The sequence below is a fragment of the Tarenaya hassleriana genome, unplaced genomic scaffold (assembly GCF_000463585.1).
Source record: "Tarenaya hassleriana unplaced genomic scaffold, ASM46358v1 Cleome19, whole genome shotgun sequence".
NCBI lineage: Eukaryota > Viridiplantae > Streptophyta > Magnoliopsida > Brassicales > Cleomaceae > Tarenaya > Tarenaya hassleriana.
The window spans coordinates 2549564-2568121 of record NW_010965304.1 but is presented as its reverse complement, the minus strand read 5'-3'; the positions used below and the strand labels follow the sequence as shown (position 1 = coordinate 2568121).

Below are 18558 nucleotides of genomic sequence, written 5' to 3'. Positions count from 1 at the left end.
ATTAATGAAGTTTTAAATACTTTTTAAACTAGGTTTACTAAAAGCGTAAAAAAACAAACGTTTCAAATTATATTTTTATAGTTGATAATAGTAAAATGTTGTAAAACTTATACGATATATTTGTTTTGTATTATTGAACACTAATGATTAAAATATTATTTAAATTTAATTATACAAAATTTAGTTGATAAATTTGAAGTTTATTGATCAATATTATAAAGATAGATGGAATACGTTTACTAAAACAAGTTATCCTTTTACCTTTCCTATTTTTTTTCTTTTTATTCGTGAATAAACCTTCCAAAAGTTTTCCATTTTCTGCCTTCTATATTATAATTATAAAAATTTTCTATTTTCCAACTTCTAATTATTATTATTCTTTTTAGTTTTATTTTTACCATAATTTAATCTATTTCCTTTTAACACTTTTACTTAATATATATTTTTAAATAAACCAAACGTATACGGTGGAATTGAAAATATACGAAAAGAATATGTCATTTACGATGATATAAATTGTATTCTACAATTTTTGTAATTAAATTAATTATTAGAGTTATTATTACACTAGCACGCAAGATGTACTATGGTCACTATAATTACACACACTAGCGTGACCGAACCAAAAACTAGATTCTATAATGAGTGTTGCTGTAACGGGCAATTATACACACATTCCAGAATAAAATCAATCTAAACCAAACGGAATATAAGAAAGCTAATCAATATATATATCTTACATTCGACCACAACCAAAACCCCTACATAAATATATTTGAATTTTTGGTCTACGTTAAAAGGTACTCATGAAAATAAAATATATGTTTCTTATGAGTTTATTCAAATAAATCTTGACTAGCTAGTCAGTGCATTGAAAAACCTGTGGTTTGTTTTATATAATACGTTAACTTAATAATTATATTCATTTCATCAAAAAATAAAAAATATAATAATGTCACTAAATAAAAATTTATTTATACATAAATATAAAATTATAAATGATATATTCACCACTTATTTCATCAACCTTAAAATATGTATTGTGGAAATAAAAGGTTTATAAATTAATGTATCAATTCTTTTATCGTTTTATTTAATTTACGTAGAGTTCAAACGCTCAAACTTTATGACTTCCGGATTAATATTAATCCGTTTATAAACAAAAATTGAAATCTAATAATAAATCGCACTAAAAATAGATAAAATTATCTGATTCACCGATGGGATATTAAAAAAATAATATATCCAGAAACCTCACATTTGAGTTTAGATTTCGCGAGTGAGACTATTCACATTATTTTTTGATTTTACGATCGAATAGCCGTGGGATACGTAATATTACAAATAACAAAAATAAACTTGGTAAAATATCAATGTTACAAATATATTTTTAGAGTTTTTAATCGAAACAAAAATAAGTTCTAGAAGTCCCTTTTTCTGGTTACGGATTCCATTGGGCTAGGCCCATTTACAAGCCCAAGCCACTGAGAAGATCTGTTTGGCCCAAACCAAGTGAGAAAACCCCATAAACACATCACAGCCGTTGAAAACCAATAATCCTCTATCGACCGTCCGATCTTACTGCTCTTAGAATACCGCAGATGTATATGACCAACCCCCGACACAATTAGGGTTTCCTCAAAAGCTTTATGTAGTTACAGTAGTTCGAAGCGGCAGAGGAAGAAGCAGAAGCTACGTGAGGATAGATTTTGTGTTTGGTTGGATCATCTAGGAAAATATGGCGACTCAGATCAGCAAGAAGCGAAAGGTTCGTTAAAAGCTTTATCCGGATTTCTCCTGATGTCTTTGCTTTATCACACTGCGCTTAATGTGTTATCGTCGGAGAAGATGGGTAGTAATACATATTGCCTGTAAAATTTCGTAGTTGGATCATGAGTACGTAGTTGATAATATCTCGCGATTTCGAGATTCGTAATGATTCATCGCGCTCCTCGAATCCGTTCGAGGTCTCCGATTATCTTTGGTTTGAGTTTTTTTTTTTTAAATTTTTTTTACGGTGATAAACTTTTGGTTTCTATTGTTTGACGTTATGATGTCGTTTAGCTTTTTCTGTAAATTGAGTTTCTCTGACGTGGTATGATGCAGTTTGTCGCTGATGGAGTGTTTTTTGCTGAGTTGAACGAGCTATTGACTCGGGAACTCGCTGAGGATGGGTACTCTGGGGTTGAAGTTAGGGTTACTCCCATGCGCACAGAGATCATTATAAGGGCAACCCGTACTCAGAATGTTCTTGGTAAGTGCTTTGGGATAATTACGTGTTCTAATCATGTTTAAATACAATACAGACTATGATTATGCTTTTGTATATTTGTTTTGTGAGCATATGATTAAATTTTTATCTACTAATTACGCTGTGTACCTGATATCTTGCAGGTGAGAAGGGGAGGAGGATCAGAGAACTGACTTCTATTGTTCAGAAAAGATTCAAGTTCCCGGAGGGCAGTGTGGAACTCTATGCTGAGAAAGTTAACAACAGAGGTCTCTGTGCCATTGCTCAGGCAGAGTCTTTGCGCTACAAGCTTCTTGGAGGCCTCGCAGTTAGGAGGTGCGTGTATAGTATGGTTAGCCTATTTTTATTTCATTCTGATCCGTGTTTCCTCTAAAATGTAGTTCGCTTTTTTTGGTCATCTTTACAGCGAGTTGGTCACTTGTACCTTACTCGTGTCTGAGGGTGACTATATTGATATTTCCATCCGTCCTTGAATAAGGGAAGGAGTTGCATTAGTATCCTTCTGATGAGATGGTCTGATGGAAACATTGTCCTACTGATAAGTGTCCCACATTGGAAAATGAGAGGGATTTGGACCAATATATAAGTAAGGGTCAAACCTCCACTCTTAAGCTAGCTTTTGTGGTGGAGTTAGGGCCTAAACCTTATTAATTGGCCCAAATCCCTCTCATTTTCCAATGTGGGACACTTATCACCTACCTTGGAGATTTGTTTTATAAACGGACCTTAGGTTTGACAGGATTGATATTTGTGTTATCGCGACTCTTTCCCAAGGTCTTTTAGGTGAATAATAAATGAATATAAAGAAACTTTCGTTTTAGAATCTTACTTGTAAGACTGGGATATCAAATAGCGCACGTATTGGGTTGAGACTAGAGTGGGGCGAGTCCTACATATCCACCATGATGAGCATTGTTCTGTACCTTGGCTTTTTTTTTTTCATAGACCCGAGGGTTGAATTGATTGCTCGCAGAGAAATTCTTGGAGTTTGTCAGGCTTCTTGCTTTTATTGCTTGGAGTTTGGAATATTCTCCTACATATAGTGTTTTGCTGCTTTCATACCCCAACGAACCCTCAAGTTCTTCGTAGGATTGGCATATCTGTGTTGAACCATATTCTGTATTTAATGCTACAGGGCATGCTATGGTGTATTGAGGTTTGTCATGGAGAGCGGAGCTAAGGGATGTGAGGTCAGTAAAATCCCTACCTTTATATTTATTGCACAAGTTTTCTTGTCCTTGCTGTGAACTGCAGTGTCTTGACCAATATTCATATTTGTCTCTTAACGCATGCCAGGTCATCGTGAGTGGAAAGCTTCGAGCACAACGTGCCAAGTCGATGAAATTCAAGGATGGCTACATGATATCCTCTGGCCAGCCCACAAAGGAGTACATCGATTCTGCAGTGAGGCACGTTCTTCTTAGACAGGTCAGTCAGTTTCTTTTCTCAAGTTTGAAACTTTGAAACCACTCCTTTGAATGTTGCCCTAGTTTGATTCCGTAGCCCACAAACCCAATTAAACTGTTTAAAGCTTTGCATTTTCGAGTGGTGACTGACCCTTGATCTTCTTGACGAACCTTGTGAAAGGGTGTGCTCGGTATCAAGGTGAAGATAATGCTTGATTGGGATCCAAAGGGTAAACATGGTCCCATGACACCTTTGCCCGATCTCGTGACCATCCATGCCCCGAAGGAAGAAGATGTGAACTTCTCCGTCGCTCAGGCTGTTACCCCGTCTACTCTTGAACCGACGAATATCGATATCCCGGAGATCCCAGTGGCATAAGAAGACTTGATCTTAGTTTTGGGCATCCTCTCTATATAGTATAAAGTGTTTTGTTTTGCTATGGAATTTTGACTGTTTGTAGTAAAATCTCTATATGGTATATCCGTGTTGAGGTTGTGAACTTGTTATGAGAATAATCTTTGAGTATCTCCATAATCTCCAATAAGTTTTGGTTTTCATATGACACAAAATCGGCATTAGTGTTAAATGTATGCATGCATGCATGTATTTACGCTTTAGTGCGTGTGTGTGTATGTATATACGTATGTCAGATACACCATGAAAAAATTGGACGCCATGCTATGCTAGGTATGTATGCTATCGAGTCTTGAGGTACTTGTAGTCTTACACAAGTGACCCAAAAAATTTATTATGGCGTTGGTCGTAAAAATTAAAGTAGTTTTTTACCAAAAGAAATCAATTTATAATAACTGTTGTAATATGTATTGCATAAAATCACGCTGTTTTCAAATCAGTAAAAAGAAACTGAAACGTTGTGCCATCCATAATTTATCTATTATTATTATTATTATTATTATTATTATTGTACTATAAAAATATAAATTGTATCTAGTTTTATACAAGGGAAGTGCAAAGATGAAAGTCACATGAGGTGTCTCGTTATTATGACCGATTTTCGAATTCGTGTACATGGTTATAGAAAAGGAGAGAAAAGACACGTGCGACAGATGAAGTCACGTGAGGGTCGTCCCCTTGCCCTTGTTATTATTATTATTATTATTATTGTACTATAAAAATATAAATTGTATCTAGTTTTATACAAGGGAAGTGCAAAGATGAAAGTCACATGAGGTGTCTCGTTATTATGACCGATTTTCGAATTCGTGTACATGGTTATAGAAAAGGAGAGAAAAGACACGTGCGACAGATGAAGTCACGTGAGGGTCGTCCCCTTGCCCTTGGTTTCAAAATCTCGAATGATGACCGTTGCGTGAGCTCTAAGTCGGTTGCAGCGCGTAGATTTTACCGCCACGACGCATCCGAAGATTCAAAATCTGACCGTTTGAGCTCTCTCTCTATACTTAACAATCCCTCCTCTCATAGAGAAAAGGAAACACCCAAAACTTGAATCTCTCTCTCTCTCTCTCTCTCTCTCTCTGCTCCCATCTCTCTCTCTCTCTGCAATTTCTTCGTTTCTCTGCAAACGGCGAAAAGGGGCGTCTGATTTGCTGGAAATCGCCATGAATTCTCAAGACACCTACTACGACTGCTTAATCACATCGAGTGCACTCCCACCTTGGCTGCCTCTGAGGAACGACGTCTTCATCGTCTTCCATTTCGAAACTCGCGAATTCATCCAAGATCCCAGCGGTGTCCGAACCTTAATCTGGTACCGCAAGTATCCTCCGACAGTTCCCATCGTCTTGGGTCTGAGAAGCCCCGCTCCTCGCCACATCTTTCAACTCCTCCATCGCCGTATCCACGATCCTTTCTTGTGCCAGCAACTAGCCAGTGATATTGCTGATTCGGCAAATCGCATGGGTTTCGGCCGTCAAGGTATCAGAATGGTCGTGAACGTGAAACTGATCAACGACACGATCTTTCTTGTGTCGGGTTCTTCTCCTTCGAGAGGAGCATCGGAAGCTCTGTTGCAGAGATTGGTGGAAGAACAGAGTTTCGATTCTGCCGAGAAATTGGAGAACTCCTCGAATATGGAATCGGAGGCTTGCGCGATCTGTCTGGAGAACTTGTTGGGTTCGGAGGGTGCTCTTGTGCAAATGCCGTCTTGTCCTCATTTTTTCCACCGAGAATGTCTTGTGGAGTGGCTCAAGCGTACGAACTCTTGCCCGTTGTGTCGGAGCGTGCCGTACGAGTACGATGAATGAAGCACAGTAAGAAGACATACCAAGAAACAGGGTTAGGGTTTTGTCCTTCGATTTTTTTCCCAAATCTGAATATGGGTTTTGGCCAGAAACTCTTGGGTTTATAGAATCCGAACCATGGAAGATTTTAGGGTTTTTGTCTCTTGTTAGGGTTTAGGGATGACGATGAAACAAATGTATAGAGTGCTTAGGGTTTTGTCCTTTTTCTGAGGTTGAAATTAGGGTTTTGTCTTTCGATTGTATGATCTGACGGGAGATCTTTCGATTTGTAAATTCTTTTCTCAAAGCATACGAATTTTCACTTTCTTTCTCGGATTCATACGTAGAAAATCCCGAATTTCAGTTTTGTTCTTCCTTAACATTTTTGTCTGATTTGGTAAAATGACGGACGATGAAGTGTTTGCAATGGATATCTAATGAGAATTCTAATCAAATCCAAAAAAGAAATTTATTCTGGTTTTATTCCTATCACTTTTCTGGAATAAAATCAATCTAAACCAAACGGAATATAAGAAAGCTAATCAAACGAAAGTTCTTTAATTTTAATCTTATATATATATTTATTTATTTATTTATTTATTTATTTATTTATGAAACCGAATTGGATCGAAACCGAAATGTCTACCTGTCCTAGATGTTCAATTCATTATCATCATATGGTTCAGACAATGCATCTGAATTGTCATCTGTTGCACCATCTGTCTACAAGTTCTCAAGTCAAGTCTTGAAGGTAACAATAACTTGTTGATCCAAATATCAACAACGACAAACCAGTTCTTGTGGACTGAACATTACTGCAGCACCCTAAGAGGCTCAATAGAGGGAGAAGATTTGGTTTATGGGTTCCCATTCACTGATGTTTCGCCCGTCCAAAACCTGGTAGTCATCCTGAAAACGCGAGATATTTCAGCTGGATGAGAAGATGGTTAACGAAAATAAAAGAGATAAAAGTCGAGATCAACAGTTTCAAAATGTTATTACCATGTAATTTTCACGGATTAAGCAACTAAGATGTGTACCTTCGCGAGGAAAAGGCAGCCATTATGCAACACAAAAGCTCCAATTCGAGACAACAAAACTCCAAGGCAAAGTAGCATTTCAGGAAGATTGGGTATATAAACGTTGAATCTTTGAAGAAGAAAAAGAGACAAGAAGCACGAGAACGCTCTGCCGCTTTAGTGGAGGAACGTTACTGCGTCGCTGTGAGCTTATACGAGGTTTGCAATCACGAGTTTCCCAACTCGACCAGTTCTTGCTTCAAACTGTTATATGCACATCATTCAGTCCATATACAAACCGAAAATACACTTTCATTTATCTTCTACTAGGCTTCAGCTCATGTCACCAACATCAACTTTAGAAAACGTACAATATAAGTTTTTTTACTTGGATAAATAGAAGTGGTTATGAACTTTATATACAAACTGCTCTACATAAAGAGAATGATATTTTCTGTGATGGTGAAAACAATATATGTCAGTGGCAGTCTCATGAGTTTTTTAAAGATCACTTTCTTATAGAAACTTTATGTTTTATGGGTCTCTCAATGATTCTAGTTTAGGTTTTACCAAGAGAGAAATGACTACTCGCTCCTCTAGCATGCCTCTAAACAACCAAGTATAGGCGATCGAGATTGTATATTACCACAACCCAAACATGTTGTCTGCATCGTTTTCCTGTGGCAGGATCAAAAGAGGGTCAAAATGTTTAGGCAAAGAATTTATCGAGTAGACATAAACACTAAATTTGACAACTTACACGTCTTTGTTCGATGTAGCTTTGGTGCTGCATGATCATTTTTTTTTTATCTCAACAAGAAGTTCTCCCGTGGAGAAAGCAGTTCTTCTTCCTCCTTCTGCTCATCTATCTGATAAGCATCCGGACAGTTTGACTTACACTAGGAGACATGTAGAGAGAGCTCGGTGCGTCGGACAAAACCTTTTCTGCATATGATGGGAGTTTGTTTGAGAGTGTCCCATAGGTGATAGTGTAAGACTTTCCCCTTGAAGGAAGAGAGAGGCAAATCTTTAATGAAGATCACTCTGATTACAAGGAGTGAGGAGCAAGTTCTTCAACCATGTCACCTGAAAGCAAAGCATAACGGCATCAGACACAAGAAGTCGGCCCAAGATAAACGTACTCAGTGTGCTATCTATCTGCGTAAAAAAAATTTCGCCTTTTCGGTTGTTTCATTTTGAAGTTCTGTGGCATGCTTGAGGGGGAACAGTACGAACATTTCAACTCAGTGTGTTAGAATTGCTAAACGTTACAATCTACAAGGCATGCTTGTTGATTTCACTTTACCACAACGATGGCAAAAAGAGCATTCGTCCGTTTGGGCGCTTGGCTTCGAGCTCAGGCTCTGAAATGGTGGAGATTATTTATGCGGATGCAAATACCATAGACATCTGACGTACCAGAGCTTTTCGAGTGTCTTGAGCCGGAAGTCATCTTGGGGGAAGACCCTAAGGATTAAGAACAACAGAGCCATGATCTTCAGACAAGAGCTCTAGAATCTTCTAGACTCTCAAAGCACAAAGGCTGAGACACCCTTAATAGATTATGTTTCTGCTCCTGAACAAAAAACATGTTTCTGGTGTTAACTACCTTAGTGTACCTGCATTTTTGCAATGCCAATATGTATAACTCAAAGCCTTTGATGTATAAAGCAAAATTTATGTAAAGCATCTCCGCATTATGAAGAAATGTTACTCATCCATGGTTAATCAACCTATGATTTTATTTCATTTGATGATCCTTGAAGGAAGTAGAATTGTTGAAATAAATGAACATCTAATCATGGCTCCTGTAGTCTAGATGAGCTGTGAAGAAGCAAATAGTGCAAAGGATTTTTACTTTCCTTCGGGACCTGTTCTCCGGTCTTCTTCGACCATTCAGATGGCTGCAAGAAAAAAAATAACAAACACAAGAAAGATCAATATTTCACCCGCTTAACCAAATCTAAGAACTAGAAATCCTGAAACCCCACCAAGACGTTGTTGGTAGCGGGTGATGGCTAGTTCAAGAAAATGATTCACAGAACAATGCACCGCTGCTTTCTCCACGTGCCTACAATGGAAGAACAAGAGTATTTACGTTGATAGTATAAAAATATGAATCCAAAATTAAAGCTACAAATGTTAAAAAGTGTTGTTGAAGCTAACTGAAAGGCCGAAAAACAAAAAATGGTAGCGTTCTAGAGGAATGAGGAAACAACAACCAACAACACACTGATGTTCATAAGCCGATCAACAAGTTGCAACGCCCAAAGCAAAATCAGAATGAAAGCAACAAGGAGAAATTTCCACAGATGTGAAAGAAAAGCATTTCCCCGAATGTGAATCAGAACAAGAATACGGCAAGGCATTCCCCGTTGCAGTCTCTACACAATGACCCCTAGTCATTGTACATCACTAGCAATCTGTTTCATATCCGTAGTCGAGATGACAGAAGTTCTACAACTTTCTGCTTTGTGTTTTCAGCACCTGTCTAAGAATTAATTGCAAACACACTGAATTCCCACACATAAGGCGCCTTCTCCAGCAATCCGATTCATTGGATGCAATTTTGCTCACAATAGACATTCTAAGGATTTGTTCGAAGGCGAATGTGAATCTATCACCAATCCCCAAAATCGATTCGGACAAATGCAACAACGGTCGGGAAATCGACCAAAACCGACTGAGATCCAAGTAAGAAAGTACCTAAACGAGCCAAAATGCGGCGGCGGAGAACGGAGCTTCTCCGACCATTTTTCCGGTCTGAAATTGGAGGAGACGATAACCCAGTGACCCCCCGAGTGAGAGAACTCGCTTGGGGTATTGTATATCTCACCTTTAGAAAAGGAAAGAAAAGGCACGTGCGACAGATGAAGTCACGTGAGGGTCTCCCCTTGGCCTTGGTTTCGAAATCTCGAATGATGACCGTTGCGTGAGCTCTAAGTCGGTTGCAGCGCGTAGATTTTACCGCCACGACGCATCCGAAGATTCAAAATCTGACCGTTTGAGCTCTCTCTCTATACTTAACAATCCCTCCTCTCATAGAGAAAAGGAAACACCCAAAACTTGAATCTCTCTCTCTCTCTCTCTCTCTCTCTCTGCTCCCATCTCTCTCTCTCTGCGATTTCTTCGTTTCTCTGCAAACGGCGAAAAGGGTTGTCTGATTTGCTGGAAATCGCCATGAATTCTCAAGACACCTACTACGACTGCTTAATCACATCGAGTGCACTCCCACCTTGGCTGCCTCTGAGGAACGACGTCTTCATCGTCTTCCATTTCGAAACTCGCGAATTCATCCAAGATCCCAACGGTGTCCGAACCTTAATCTGGTACCGCAATTATCCTCCAACAGTTCCCATCCTCTTGGATCTGAGAAGCCCCGCTCCTCGCCACATCTTTCAACTCCTCCATCGCCGTATCCACGATCCTTTCTTGTGCCAGCAACTAGCCAGTGATATTGCTGATTCGGCAAATCGCATGGGTTTCGGTCTTCAAGGTATCACAATGGTCGTGAACGTGAAACTGATCAACGACACGATCTTTCTTGTGTCGGGTTCTTCTCCTTCGAGAGGAGCATCGGAAGCTCTGTTGCAGAGATTGGTGGAAGAACAGAGTTTCGATTCTGCCGAGAAATTGGAGAACTCCTCGAATATGGAATCGGAGGCTTGCGCGATCTGTCTGGAGAACTTGTTGGGTTCGGAGGGTGCTCTTGTGCAAATGCCGTCTTGTCCTCATTTTTTCCACCGAGAATGTCTTGTGGAGTGGCTCAAGCGTACGAACTCTTGCCCGTTGTGTCGGAGCGTGCCCTACGAGTACGATGAATCACAGTAAAAAGACATACCAAGAAACAGGGTTAGGGTTTTTTCCTTCGATTTTGGCCAGAAACTCTTGGGTTTATAGAATCCAGACCATGGAAGATTTTTTAGGGTTTTTGTCTCTTTTTAGAGTTTAGGGATGACGATGAAACAAATGTATAGAGTGTGCTTATGGTTTTGTCCTTTTTCTGAGTTTGAAATTAGGGTTTTGTCTTTCGATTGTATGATCTGACGGGAGATCTCTCGATTTGTAAATTCTTTTCTCAAAGCATAGGAATTTTCGCTTTCTTTCTCGGATTCATTTGTAGAAATCCTGAATTTCATTTCTTGTTCTTCGTTTGCCCCTTAACATTTCGTCTGATTTGGTAAAACGGCAGACTTTCGATCGATTTTTTTTTTCTTAATTGTTCCGTAAATAAGATAGCTTGAGACAGCGCAAGGCAGCGTGAGACGCAGACAAGAAACAAGAATCAGATCGGGAGAAATATATCCAGAGCAGAGAAACAAAACAATGGCGGATCAAAAGACAGGACCCATGGTCGGATCCCCCCCTCCCCAGATGTCGATGAAGGAGGTGCCGTCCTTCGTCTACGTTTCTCCCTTTCCTTGATCTGTTTGGTCCCCGATAAAATTTTTGGCCGAATCGGTGACTCGTTGGTCCGATCTTGATGGGCTCGGCATGAAAACCGGCCAAATTTCGGATACGAGTGTAAGCGAATTTGTTCCTTGTCTTGATTGATTCAAAGGGCTCTGGTGATTTTTTTCTGTTGATCGAAAAATTTCCAAGTAAAATCAGTTCCATTACATTTCAGACAAAATGAGACTCTAGATTGATTCCCGTAATATGTATTTTGCCTGTAAAATTTGGTACTTGAATCATTCATTAGCTATATTATGAATCTCACGATCTCGAGATTCATAATTATTCATCGCCCTACTCGAATTCAGAGAGAATAGACGATTTGCGTTCCTGTTTATGTTGTTTGAGTTTAGTGTTCATGATTTCGTTTAGATTTGTTTATGTAAATTAAAATATGATATATGATATGATGCAAATCATGCACGGAATGTTTTCCGCTGAGCTGTTATTACTATAAAATTAAATTCTTATCATCTCGTTAGAGACGATTTTTTTTAATGTTATAGCATATTGATTTGTATGTGTTAGATTGGACATTTTATCAAATATTTGAGTTAAAATTAAATTTGAGTATTAAACCATATGAAAAATATCAATGTATTAAACTAGTTTAAAAAACAATTAAGGTATTAAAAAAAAATGTATGAATGGAGTTAGTACTTAGTAGTATAATTTGACGTTGTATGGATATTACGCGAAAAGGTAGGGGTAAAACAGTCAAAATACACAAAGATAAGCCCAGAAAATATAGCCCACGGAGTTGTTAAAAAGAACACGGAATAAAAGTCAAACATTTGCCCCGAAAAAGGGACAAAGTCCAAATGTTTGGATAAACTTCAAATAGAGCCCCAAATTTATAGATGATTCATAGATTCTACCCACTATTCGTTTTTCTGTTAATTACATCCTTGTAGCAGCTATACTATTAATATATGGTGTAAAAAAAACTATTAATTATTACTCCGTGTGTAAATCAATCAATATTCATTTAGCTGTTACAATACAAACATTGAACTATATGAAACATTTAATTCCGTTTACATGTCCGAGTTTGTATTTATAATTTTAGAAATTGCGGATACTTGTTAAAATTATCAAAGGTGCAAATACATCAACATTAGTTGATAAAATTATGTATGGATTAGGTCAATTGAATGAATTGAATTTGCTTTTAAAAAAAGATTTACAATCGCAACATTTTTTTATTATTAATATTTTAACTTGCACAAAATTAATAAAAGCTCTCGTTTGATTTGGTAAAAAAATGTTATAATCAATTTTTTCTGCACATATTTACCATTTCCTATTAAAATATAATCCAATTCGATTCCCTAAAGGTTTAACATAACAAAATATTTTCTCAATTACATCCACAATTTTAATATTGAACATCGGTGAGTATTTTAAGTGAAAATTTTATAGACAAAAATTATAACGAATAAATAATAATGAATGTATATTATATTAATAATATCTTTAATTTTAATATACTAATATATTAAATGTATTAAAATTTGAAATTGAATTATCAATATTTTAGATTGATCGATAAATAAGCATTGATAGGTTTCCAAATTTGTCATTGGCATCGGTTAAAGGTAAAAACGAGTCATGACACATAACATTTAGTGATTAACACGTTTTTTCCATATAATTGATACATAATTATTTTTTTTATGTTGATTAAAAACTAAAATATATAAATTTTAAATTGTGTTAAAAAAAAACCAAAGCATCCAATTCTTTTATGAATTAGATGTATTCCTCATCCCAAAAACTCCATCACCACCACTATATTCCGAAAACCAATCTTAAATAAAAGAAAGATATCTCGTTTATTACATTTGATCTTAATTTGAATATTTTTATTTTTTAATTAAAATTAAAACAGTATTCTCTATATGTCAATTATCGATGAATTTGTAAATGACAGTTCATATTATGGTTTGGTAATATCGAATTACGGAAAAAATCCTATAATGCTAACATGTATTAATAGAATCTATATTAATTAATTCATTGATGTAATTTTAAGAGATTTGTATCGTCTCTATATGGGGGTGTTATGTCAAAATCAGGAATGTGTATTCTTCTTTTGCAAGTATAAAAGATATGTGGGGCCCATATATAATTTTCCATTTTTTGTTTTTATTTAAAAGGAAAAATAAGAGACCGCCGTGGCTGATTTGGGTCCGAAAAGAACGGGTCGAGAACAGGAACTGGATTTTGATTTGTTTAGAGGGAACTTATTTCTTCCTCTCGATTTCAACTTCCATTTGTCAATATCATATATATATATATATGCATATATATCTCCCGTCCCGTCTTTTACTTTGATTTCCCAGCATTCGTTGAAGAGAACCAAAGAAGAAATTTGGGGATTAGGGTTTTGTCTCCCCCCCCCCATTCAAGTTGGGAACTTTATTTTTGGGATAATCTTGGAGTTGGAAATCATGAGGAGAAAACTCGACACCCGTTTCCCAGCGGTAAGTTATACGTATTTTCTCTCTCTGGATTTAGGGTTTATCTCGTATTCTTAGTGGGATTGATGACTTTTTCCGAGCCCTTCTTTGTTATGGTGCATGATGTCATTTTACGTGTATTTTCGTGTTCATGGTTCAAGGGTTTTGATTATGGGGTTGCTTCTTTATGATCTATGGGTTTTGGGTTGTAAAAGGTGTTAGCTTTGGATCAAGAACATTGTATTCTTGGGTTGATAATATTAGCGTTTTTGGTAGTAACTGTATGTCTTAATGGCCGAACTCCATGCCTTTGAGATTGGCTTGAGTTTGTTATCATGTCTTGGATCCGGAGAGATACCGCTGCGAGATAGGGTATTTAATATTTTATGGTTGAAGATGAAATTTGTTCTGTATGTGTAATTGATAGACTTAGTGAGGGGTTTATTCAATCTGGTGGTTTCATAGAGGTTTTGATGAGTTGGCTTTTAGTCTCTTTTGATTGTAAATCAACTGATTTTGTGTAAAATTAGACCGGTTTGGTTAGTTTTTCATGTCAAAACAATTTAACAAGTCTAAGGTGTTCTTTGAGTTTGAGAAATGTGGAAGCTTCTGTTCCCTCCAGTGTCTTACGAGTATATTATGGTGTTTCCTTGAGAATTTTTGGTTCATTCAACCAAATGCCTTTTGATTCTCCCACATTTTTACGTATGATTAAACTTCGAGGTTTTTTCTTCAGGCTCGGATTAAGAAGATAATGCAAGCTGACGAGGATGTCGGGAAGATTGCAATGGCCGTCCCCCTTCTTGTTTGTGAGTGGCTTTTGATTCTTTTTGCTGTTTGAACAAAGCTTTGTCTTTTATTTACCAATTACAAGTCTTAGTCACATCTCACATGGTGTTGTATCTTTTTTCAATGTTTGGTTGTAATTGCAGCCAAGGCTTTGGAGCTGTTCTTGCAAGACTTGTGTGACCGTACATACGATATAACTCTCAAGAGAGGAGCGAAAACCGTGAATTCCTTGCATTTGTAAGCGGCTCGAGTCCCTGCCTAAAGTCCCGGGTTTTCCGTTTTCTTCGTCTTGCGTTAGAATTAGATCGGTTCTTCTTAGTTCTTACAATATTGTTCATTGCTCTTCTTCTTTGTTACAGGAAGCAATGTGTCCACACATTCAATGTCTTCGATTTTCTTAGGCATATTGTCGGAAAGGTTCCTGATTTGGGTAGCTTGGAAGCAGCCGAAGAGGATCGTTCTGCTACCAAAAGAAGGTTAAGACTCAAGGAACAATCTGTTTATCTTTATCGAATTTTCGTATATAACAAATTCGATGTTGGTTTTTAAACCATATGTTCTTTCCGATGTACCAGGAAAGTTGATGATGAAGGAAACTTCAGCGACGAAGAGATAAAGACGCCGAAAGTGGTAGGTCGTAAACCGATTATTTTTCAATCACTCGTGGTTTTGGCTCGACCCATATGGTTTATGCTTTCTTCTTCTTCTTCTGTTGCAGTATGAGGTTGGGCAAACTGGTGGATGCAGAGGAAGAGGAAGAGGCAGAGGGAGAGGCCGGGGACGTGGTGGCGGGAGAATGGGTAGTGGGCAGAACCAGAAATACGTAGACGATGTCGGAGACATGTCTCCTCTCCGTGAAACCCGCAGCCCGTCGCCTGAGAAAACTGAATCCATGCAGGCACAAGACTCTACCGAGAAAGCTCAGGCCTGGAATCACAGTAACTCAGAACTAAAAGTTAGGAATTTCGATCTGAATGTGGAATTAGACGAGAACGGAGACTCCACTGAGCCACAACCAAAGCTCGAGGAATACCCGAGTTCACCGCTCTTGGGAATCAACGAGATCAAGATCGATCCCGAACAACTGGCTAGGTTTAACAAAGGGTTAGACATGGATGAGGAGGAGGATTATGATGAAGAAAGCTGAGAACATGCAAACATTGTCTTTGTAGTCAGAACCAGACACAACTAGTTCAGGCATTGAGCAGCAGGTGAAATAGGTGAAGACAAACCTATAGGAACTGACAGTAGAAGCATTGTAGAAGACTTCTTTTGATTCCTTGTATGTATTTGGTCAGCTTTTCGTCGAAACTAACCAATAGTTTCTTCTCGGCATCTCCATCATCAATCTGTATCATCAAAAGCTTGAAATACAATACAATGGTTCTTCTGGGTATTTCAAAGATGATTATGTGACACAGCAATGTAGTGGTTTTTTTGTATGTCATTGCACTCAAATACGGATTTTAGTTGTAATACACAAACATGAAGTCACCCATACACACAGAAACAGAGTGATGATCAAATCTTACAAACAGATAAAGTGTCTGAATTTCACCCCCAGATCACCTGATGGAAACATTATTCAACGAGCTATGGTACTTTCTTCAAACTTGAGCTGAACTTCACAGAGCACAAAGCCTGTATACAGAAAACAAAAAAAAAATTAAAAAAAAACAATGGAGCGCGAAAGTTACAACACATGAAAGAAGAAACAATCTCTTTTTCCCCGTGATCAAATGCTACTTTCATAAATAGGAAGAAATGGCTGAGTACACAACAAGCAAGGAATCGGACTAACATTGTTTTGATGGAAATCACTACAAAATCAAAGTCCTGCTAAGCTAGGGATCTGAAAGAAAGCATTTACTATTGCAAGATGGTCCTGTCAGAAGCTAAATAGATCGATCAAACTCTCTTTCAGGGTAAAGCGTTTTTACGTTGAATTTCTTACATCGCATGGTGGCAACATTCACATACATGAAAGCCGTAAAGAATTCTTTTCACTAAACACTGAAAGAATCTGAGTAGAGAGAAACATAATAATAGCCTTTAGGCCGTGTTGGTCGTATAAATAATCCTAGTTCAAGACTACATTACATTTATGTTCGGTGGCAAATTCGATCTCTAGTGGCTGGTATAAGAAGTATCCATCTCGATCAGCGAAAGAAACACAAAGGGAACAAAGATGTATTTCCTAGGAAATTGAAGCAATAACCTCATGGGCAACACAATACTGACCTTCTTTAACCATTGATTATTCAGTCTCGATGGATCAAGAGAGTCGAAAACCATATCAGAAACACGTCATGTTATATAGATCAAAGTATGCGAGAGAACTATTACCCAGCGAAAAAGCTCAAGCCTCGACATCGTGAAGATGCTTGAATTCCTCCAGCTGTTTGAGATTCTCCCATGTCTTCTCCCAAACCTTGGCCGCATAAACCTTCTTGGTCTCTCCTTCTGCAACCTCGAGAGTGAGATGGTGCATCGTTCCCGCCACTACCTGCGTTTTTGCACCGAGGACCCTCTTGAGCTGCAGCCCCGCATTCTGTATTATGTAGAAAGTAAGATAGAATAAGAAAAAGCATTCCTTCTCTTGTAAGAAAAAACAAGAAGATATTGGCAATGATGAAAGCAGGAGCCAAGCCCATGAATTGTAAAACCATGTCCTTTGTGAATCCAGATATAAACAACACAATCCTGTTTTAGGAACTATGATCTACGTGAGATCAAACAGGATTAATCCATGAAAATTGCAAAATATATCAGAGTACAAGCAAACAGGAAGAACAGCTATTGTCTCAGAATCAATCTTAGATCCTTTTGTCTGAAATATCATGGATCTCATTTTACTTGGAAACTTTGCGATCTACAGGAAAAATCATCAGAACCCATTGAATCAATCAACACGAGGAACAAACTCCATCGATCGCGGAAGAAATCGGTCAATAAAGAAGCTATTCCCAGAAAACCCAACACGAATCACACTCCGTTGCACGATTCACATATTCGTTTATACTTCTATCCGAAAATTGCCGGTTTTCATACCGAACCCATCAGATCGGACGAACAAGTCACCGATTCGGCCAAAATATTTTCCCGGGGACCAAACAGATCAATGAAAACGTGAATGGAAAAAGGGAGAAACATAGACGAAGGATGGCACCTCCTTCTTGTTGTGTTCATCGACGGCGAAGCGAGCGAGACTCTCGACTTGGAGATCGTTGGCATTGAAGTCGACGTCGCGGGGCGCTCCGACCATGGGTCCTGTCTCTTGATCCGCCATTGTTCTGTTTCTCTGCCCTGAAAATTTTCTCCGAATCTGATTCTTGCTTCTCGTTCTCAAGCTATCTCTATATACGGAACAATTCTAATTTATTTAAAAAAATGTGGAAAAAATATAATATGGGGAGAGAGAATATATAGTTTAATTTAAAAAAACGCCTTTTTAAAATAATTTGACAAAATTATTTTTGAGAAACTAATTTGGTTTGGACCATTGAATCAGTTTAGAAACTAGCTGTCAACACTACAGAATTTCGATGCCCATAAACAAATAATGGCGGTCGACTAATTAATATTAATTAATTTGAAAAGTATATGTATTGTTTATTTGAACGGTTGACAAAATTTTATCCTATTTTATCACTTAAATACTTCTGGGACAAAAAAATATTCCGCTTGTTCCACTTATATATATATATATATATATATATATCAAATTCTTTTTAAAGATTAATTATATATAAATTTATGGTGTTCGATATTTTATAATTTTTATGGTAAAATTGATCATACTAATTGTTTAGATTGGTTTAAATCGTTAACGTCGTGAAAGTCTAAGATGTATATCAGTTACACGCAACTCAAGCGAGTTCTCTCTCGCTCGGTTATCGTCTCCTCCAATTTCAGACCGGAAATATGGCCGGAGAGTCTCCGTCCGCCGCCGCATTTTTGGCTCCGTCAGGTAC

General features: G+C 37.6%; 5 protein-coding genes and 1 long non-coding RNA gene across 10 annotated transcripts; 4 read left to right on the top strand and 2 right to left on the bottom strand.

Annotated features, from left to right (window-relative positions):
- The first annotated feature begins 1632 nt into the window (after nt 1–1632).
- On the top strand, nt 1633–4192 carry LOC104811215 (40S ribosomal protein S3-3). The gene is made up of 6 exons (XM_010537852.2): nt 1633–1768; nt 2107–2254; nt 2395–2566; nt 3387–3441; nt 3548–3679; nt 3839–4192. The coding sequence occupies exons 1-6, from the start codon at nt 1739–1741 to the stop codon at nt 4034–4036; spliced, it is 735 nt and encodes a 244-aa protein (XP_010536154.1). The 5' UTR covers nt 1633–1738; the 3' UTR covers nt 4037–4192.
- A 1046-nt stretch (nt 4193–5238) lies between these two features.
- LOC104811310 (putative RING-H2 finger protein ATL19) lies at nt 5239–5883 on the top strand. Its single transcript, XM_010537971.1, has one exon. The coding sequence runs from the start codon at nt 5239–5241 to the stop codon at nt 5881–5883; it is 645 nt and encodes a 214-aa protein (XP_010536273.1).
- Nucleotides 5884–6484: 601 nt separating this feature from the next.
- Nucleotides 6485–9701, bottom strand: LOC104811214. Of its 5 annotated transcripts, none has more exons than XR_771413.1 (7): nt 9585–9701; nt 8870–8949; nt 8737–8782; nt 8298–8454; nt 7639–7964; nt 6900–7556; nt 6485–6768 (listed from the first exon to the last, which is right to left on the bottom strand). It is a non-coding gene; the product is annotated as an uncharacterized LOC104811214 (long non-coding RNA). The 5 variants fall into 5 exon arrangements; XR_771411.2 differs by having other exon boundaries at nt 6900–7142; nt 7449–7556; nt 8298–8782; nt 9585–9700; XR_771410.1 differs by having other exon boundaries at nt 6900–7142; nt 7525–7556; nt 8298–8782; nt 9585–9700.
- Nucleotides 9702–9973: 272 nt separating this feature from the next.
- On the top strand, nt 9974–10709 carry LOC104811309 (E3 ubiquitin-protein ligase At3g02290-like). Its single transcript, XM_010537970.1, has one exon. It carries the CDS (start codon nt 10059–10061, stop codon nt 10707–10709), a length of 651 nt encoding a protein of 216 aa, XP_010536272.1. The 5' UTR covers nt 9974–10058.
- A 2825-nt stretch (nt 10710–13534) lies between these two features.
- On the top strand, nt 13535–16000 carry LOC104811212 (dr1-associated corepressor). The gene is made up of 6 exons (XM_010537849.1): nt 13535–13819; nt 14532–14604; nt 14728–14821; nt 14944–15060; nt 15160–15214; nt 15303–16000. The coding sequence occupies exons 1-6, from the start codon at nt 13787–13789 to the stop codon at nt 15729–15731; spliced, it is 801 nt and encodes a 266-aa protein (XP_010536151.1). The 5' UTR covers nt 13535–13786; the 3' UTR covers nt 15732–16000.
- LOC104811213 (cysteine proteinase inhibitor 1) lies at nt 15998–17954 on the bottom strand. Its single transcript, XM_010537851.2, has 3 exons — nt 17754–17954; nt 16931–17135; nt 15998–16225 (listed from the first exon to the last, which is right to left on the bottom strand). The coding sequence occupies exons 1-2, from the start codon at nt 17871–17873 to the stop codon at nt 16944–16946; spliced, it is 312 nt and encodes a 103-aa protein (XP_010536153.1). The 5' UTR covers nt 17874–17954; the 3' UTR covers nt 15998–16225; nt 16931–16943.
- Between the last annotated feature and the right edge of the window lie 604 nt (nt 17955–18558).

Bases quoted from the DNA above. Each gene is read 5' to 3' on its own strand.
- LOC104811309 (XM_010537970.1), top strand. From the start codon at position 10,059: ATGAATTCTCAAGACACCTACTACGACTGCTTAATCACATCGAGTGCA.
- LOC104811213 (XM_010537851.2), bottom strand. From the start codon at position 17,873: ATGGCGGATCAAGAGACAGGACCCATGGTCGGAGCGCCCCGCGACGTC. The intron at 17,136-17,753 runs GTGCCATCCTTC...TACATAATACAG, and splicing joins ATGAACACAACAAGAAGGAG to AATGCGGGGCTGCAGCTCAA.
- LOC104811212 (XM_010537849.1), top strand. From the start codon at position 13,787: ATGAGGAGAAAACTCGACACCCGTTTCCCAGCG. The intron at 13,820-14,531 runs GTAAGTTATACG...TTTTTTCTTCAG, and splicing joins TCGACACCCGTTTCCCAGCG to GCTCGGATTAAGAAGATAAT. The intron at 14,605-14,727 runs GTGAGTGGCTTT...TTGTAATTGCAG, and splicing joins GGCCGTCCCCCTTCTTGTTT to CCAAGGCTTTGGAGCTGTTC.
- LOC104811215 (XM_010537852.2), top strand. From the start codon at position 1,739: ATGGCGACTCAGATCAGCAAGAAGCGAAAG. The intron at 2,255-2,394 runs GTAAGTGCTTTG...GATATCTTGCAG, and splicing joins CCGTACTCAGAATGTTCTTG to GTGAGAAGGGGAGGAGGATC. The intron at 2,567-3,386 runs GTGCGTGTATAG...TTAATGCTACAG, and splicing joins GGAGGCCTCGCAGTTAGGAG to GGCATGCTATGGTGTATTGA.
- LOC104811310 (XM_010537971.1), top strand. From the start codon at position 5,239: ATGAATTCTCAAGACACCTACTACGACTGCTTAATCACATCGAGTGCA.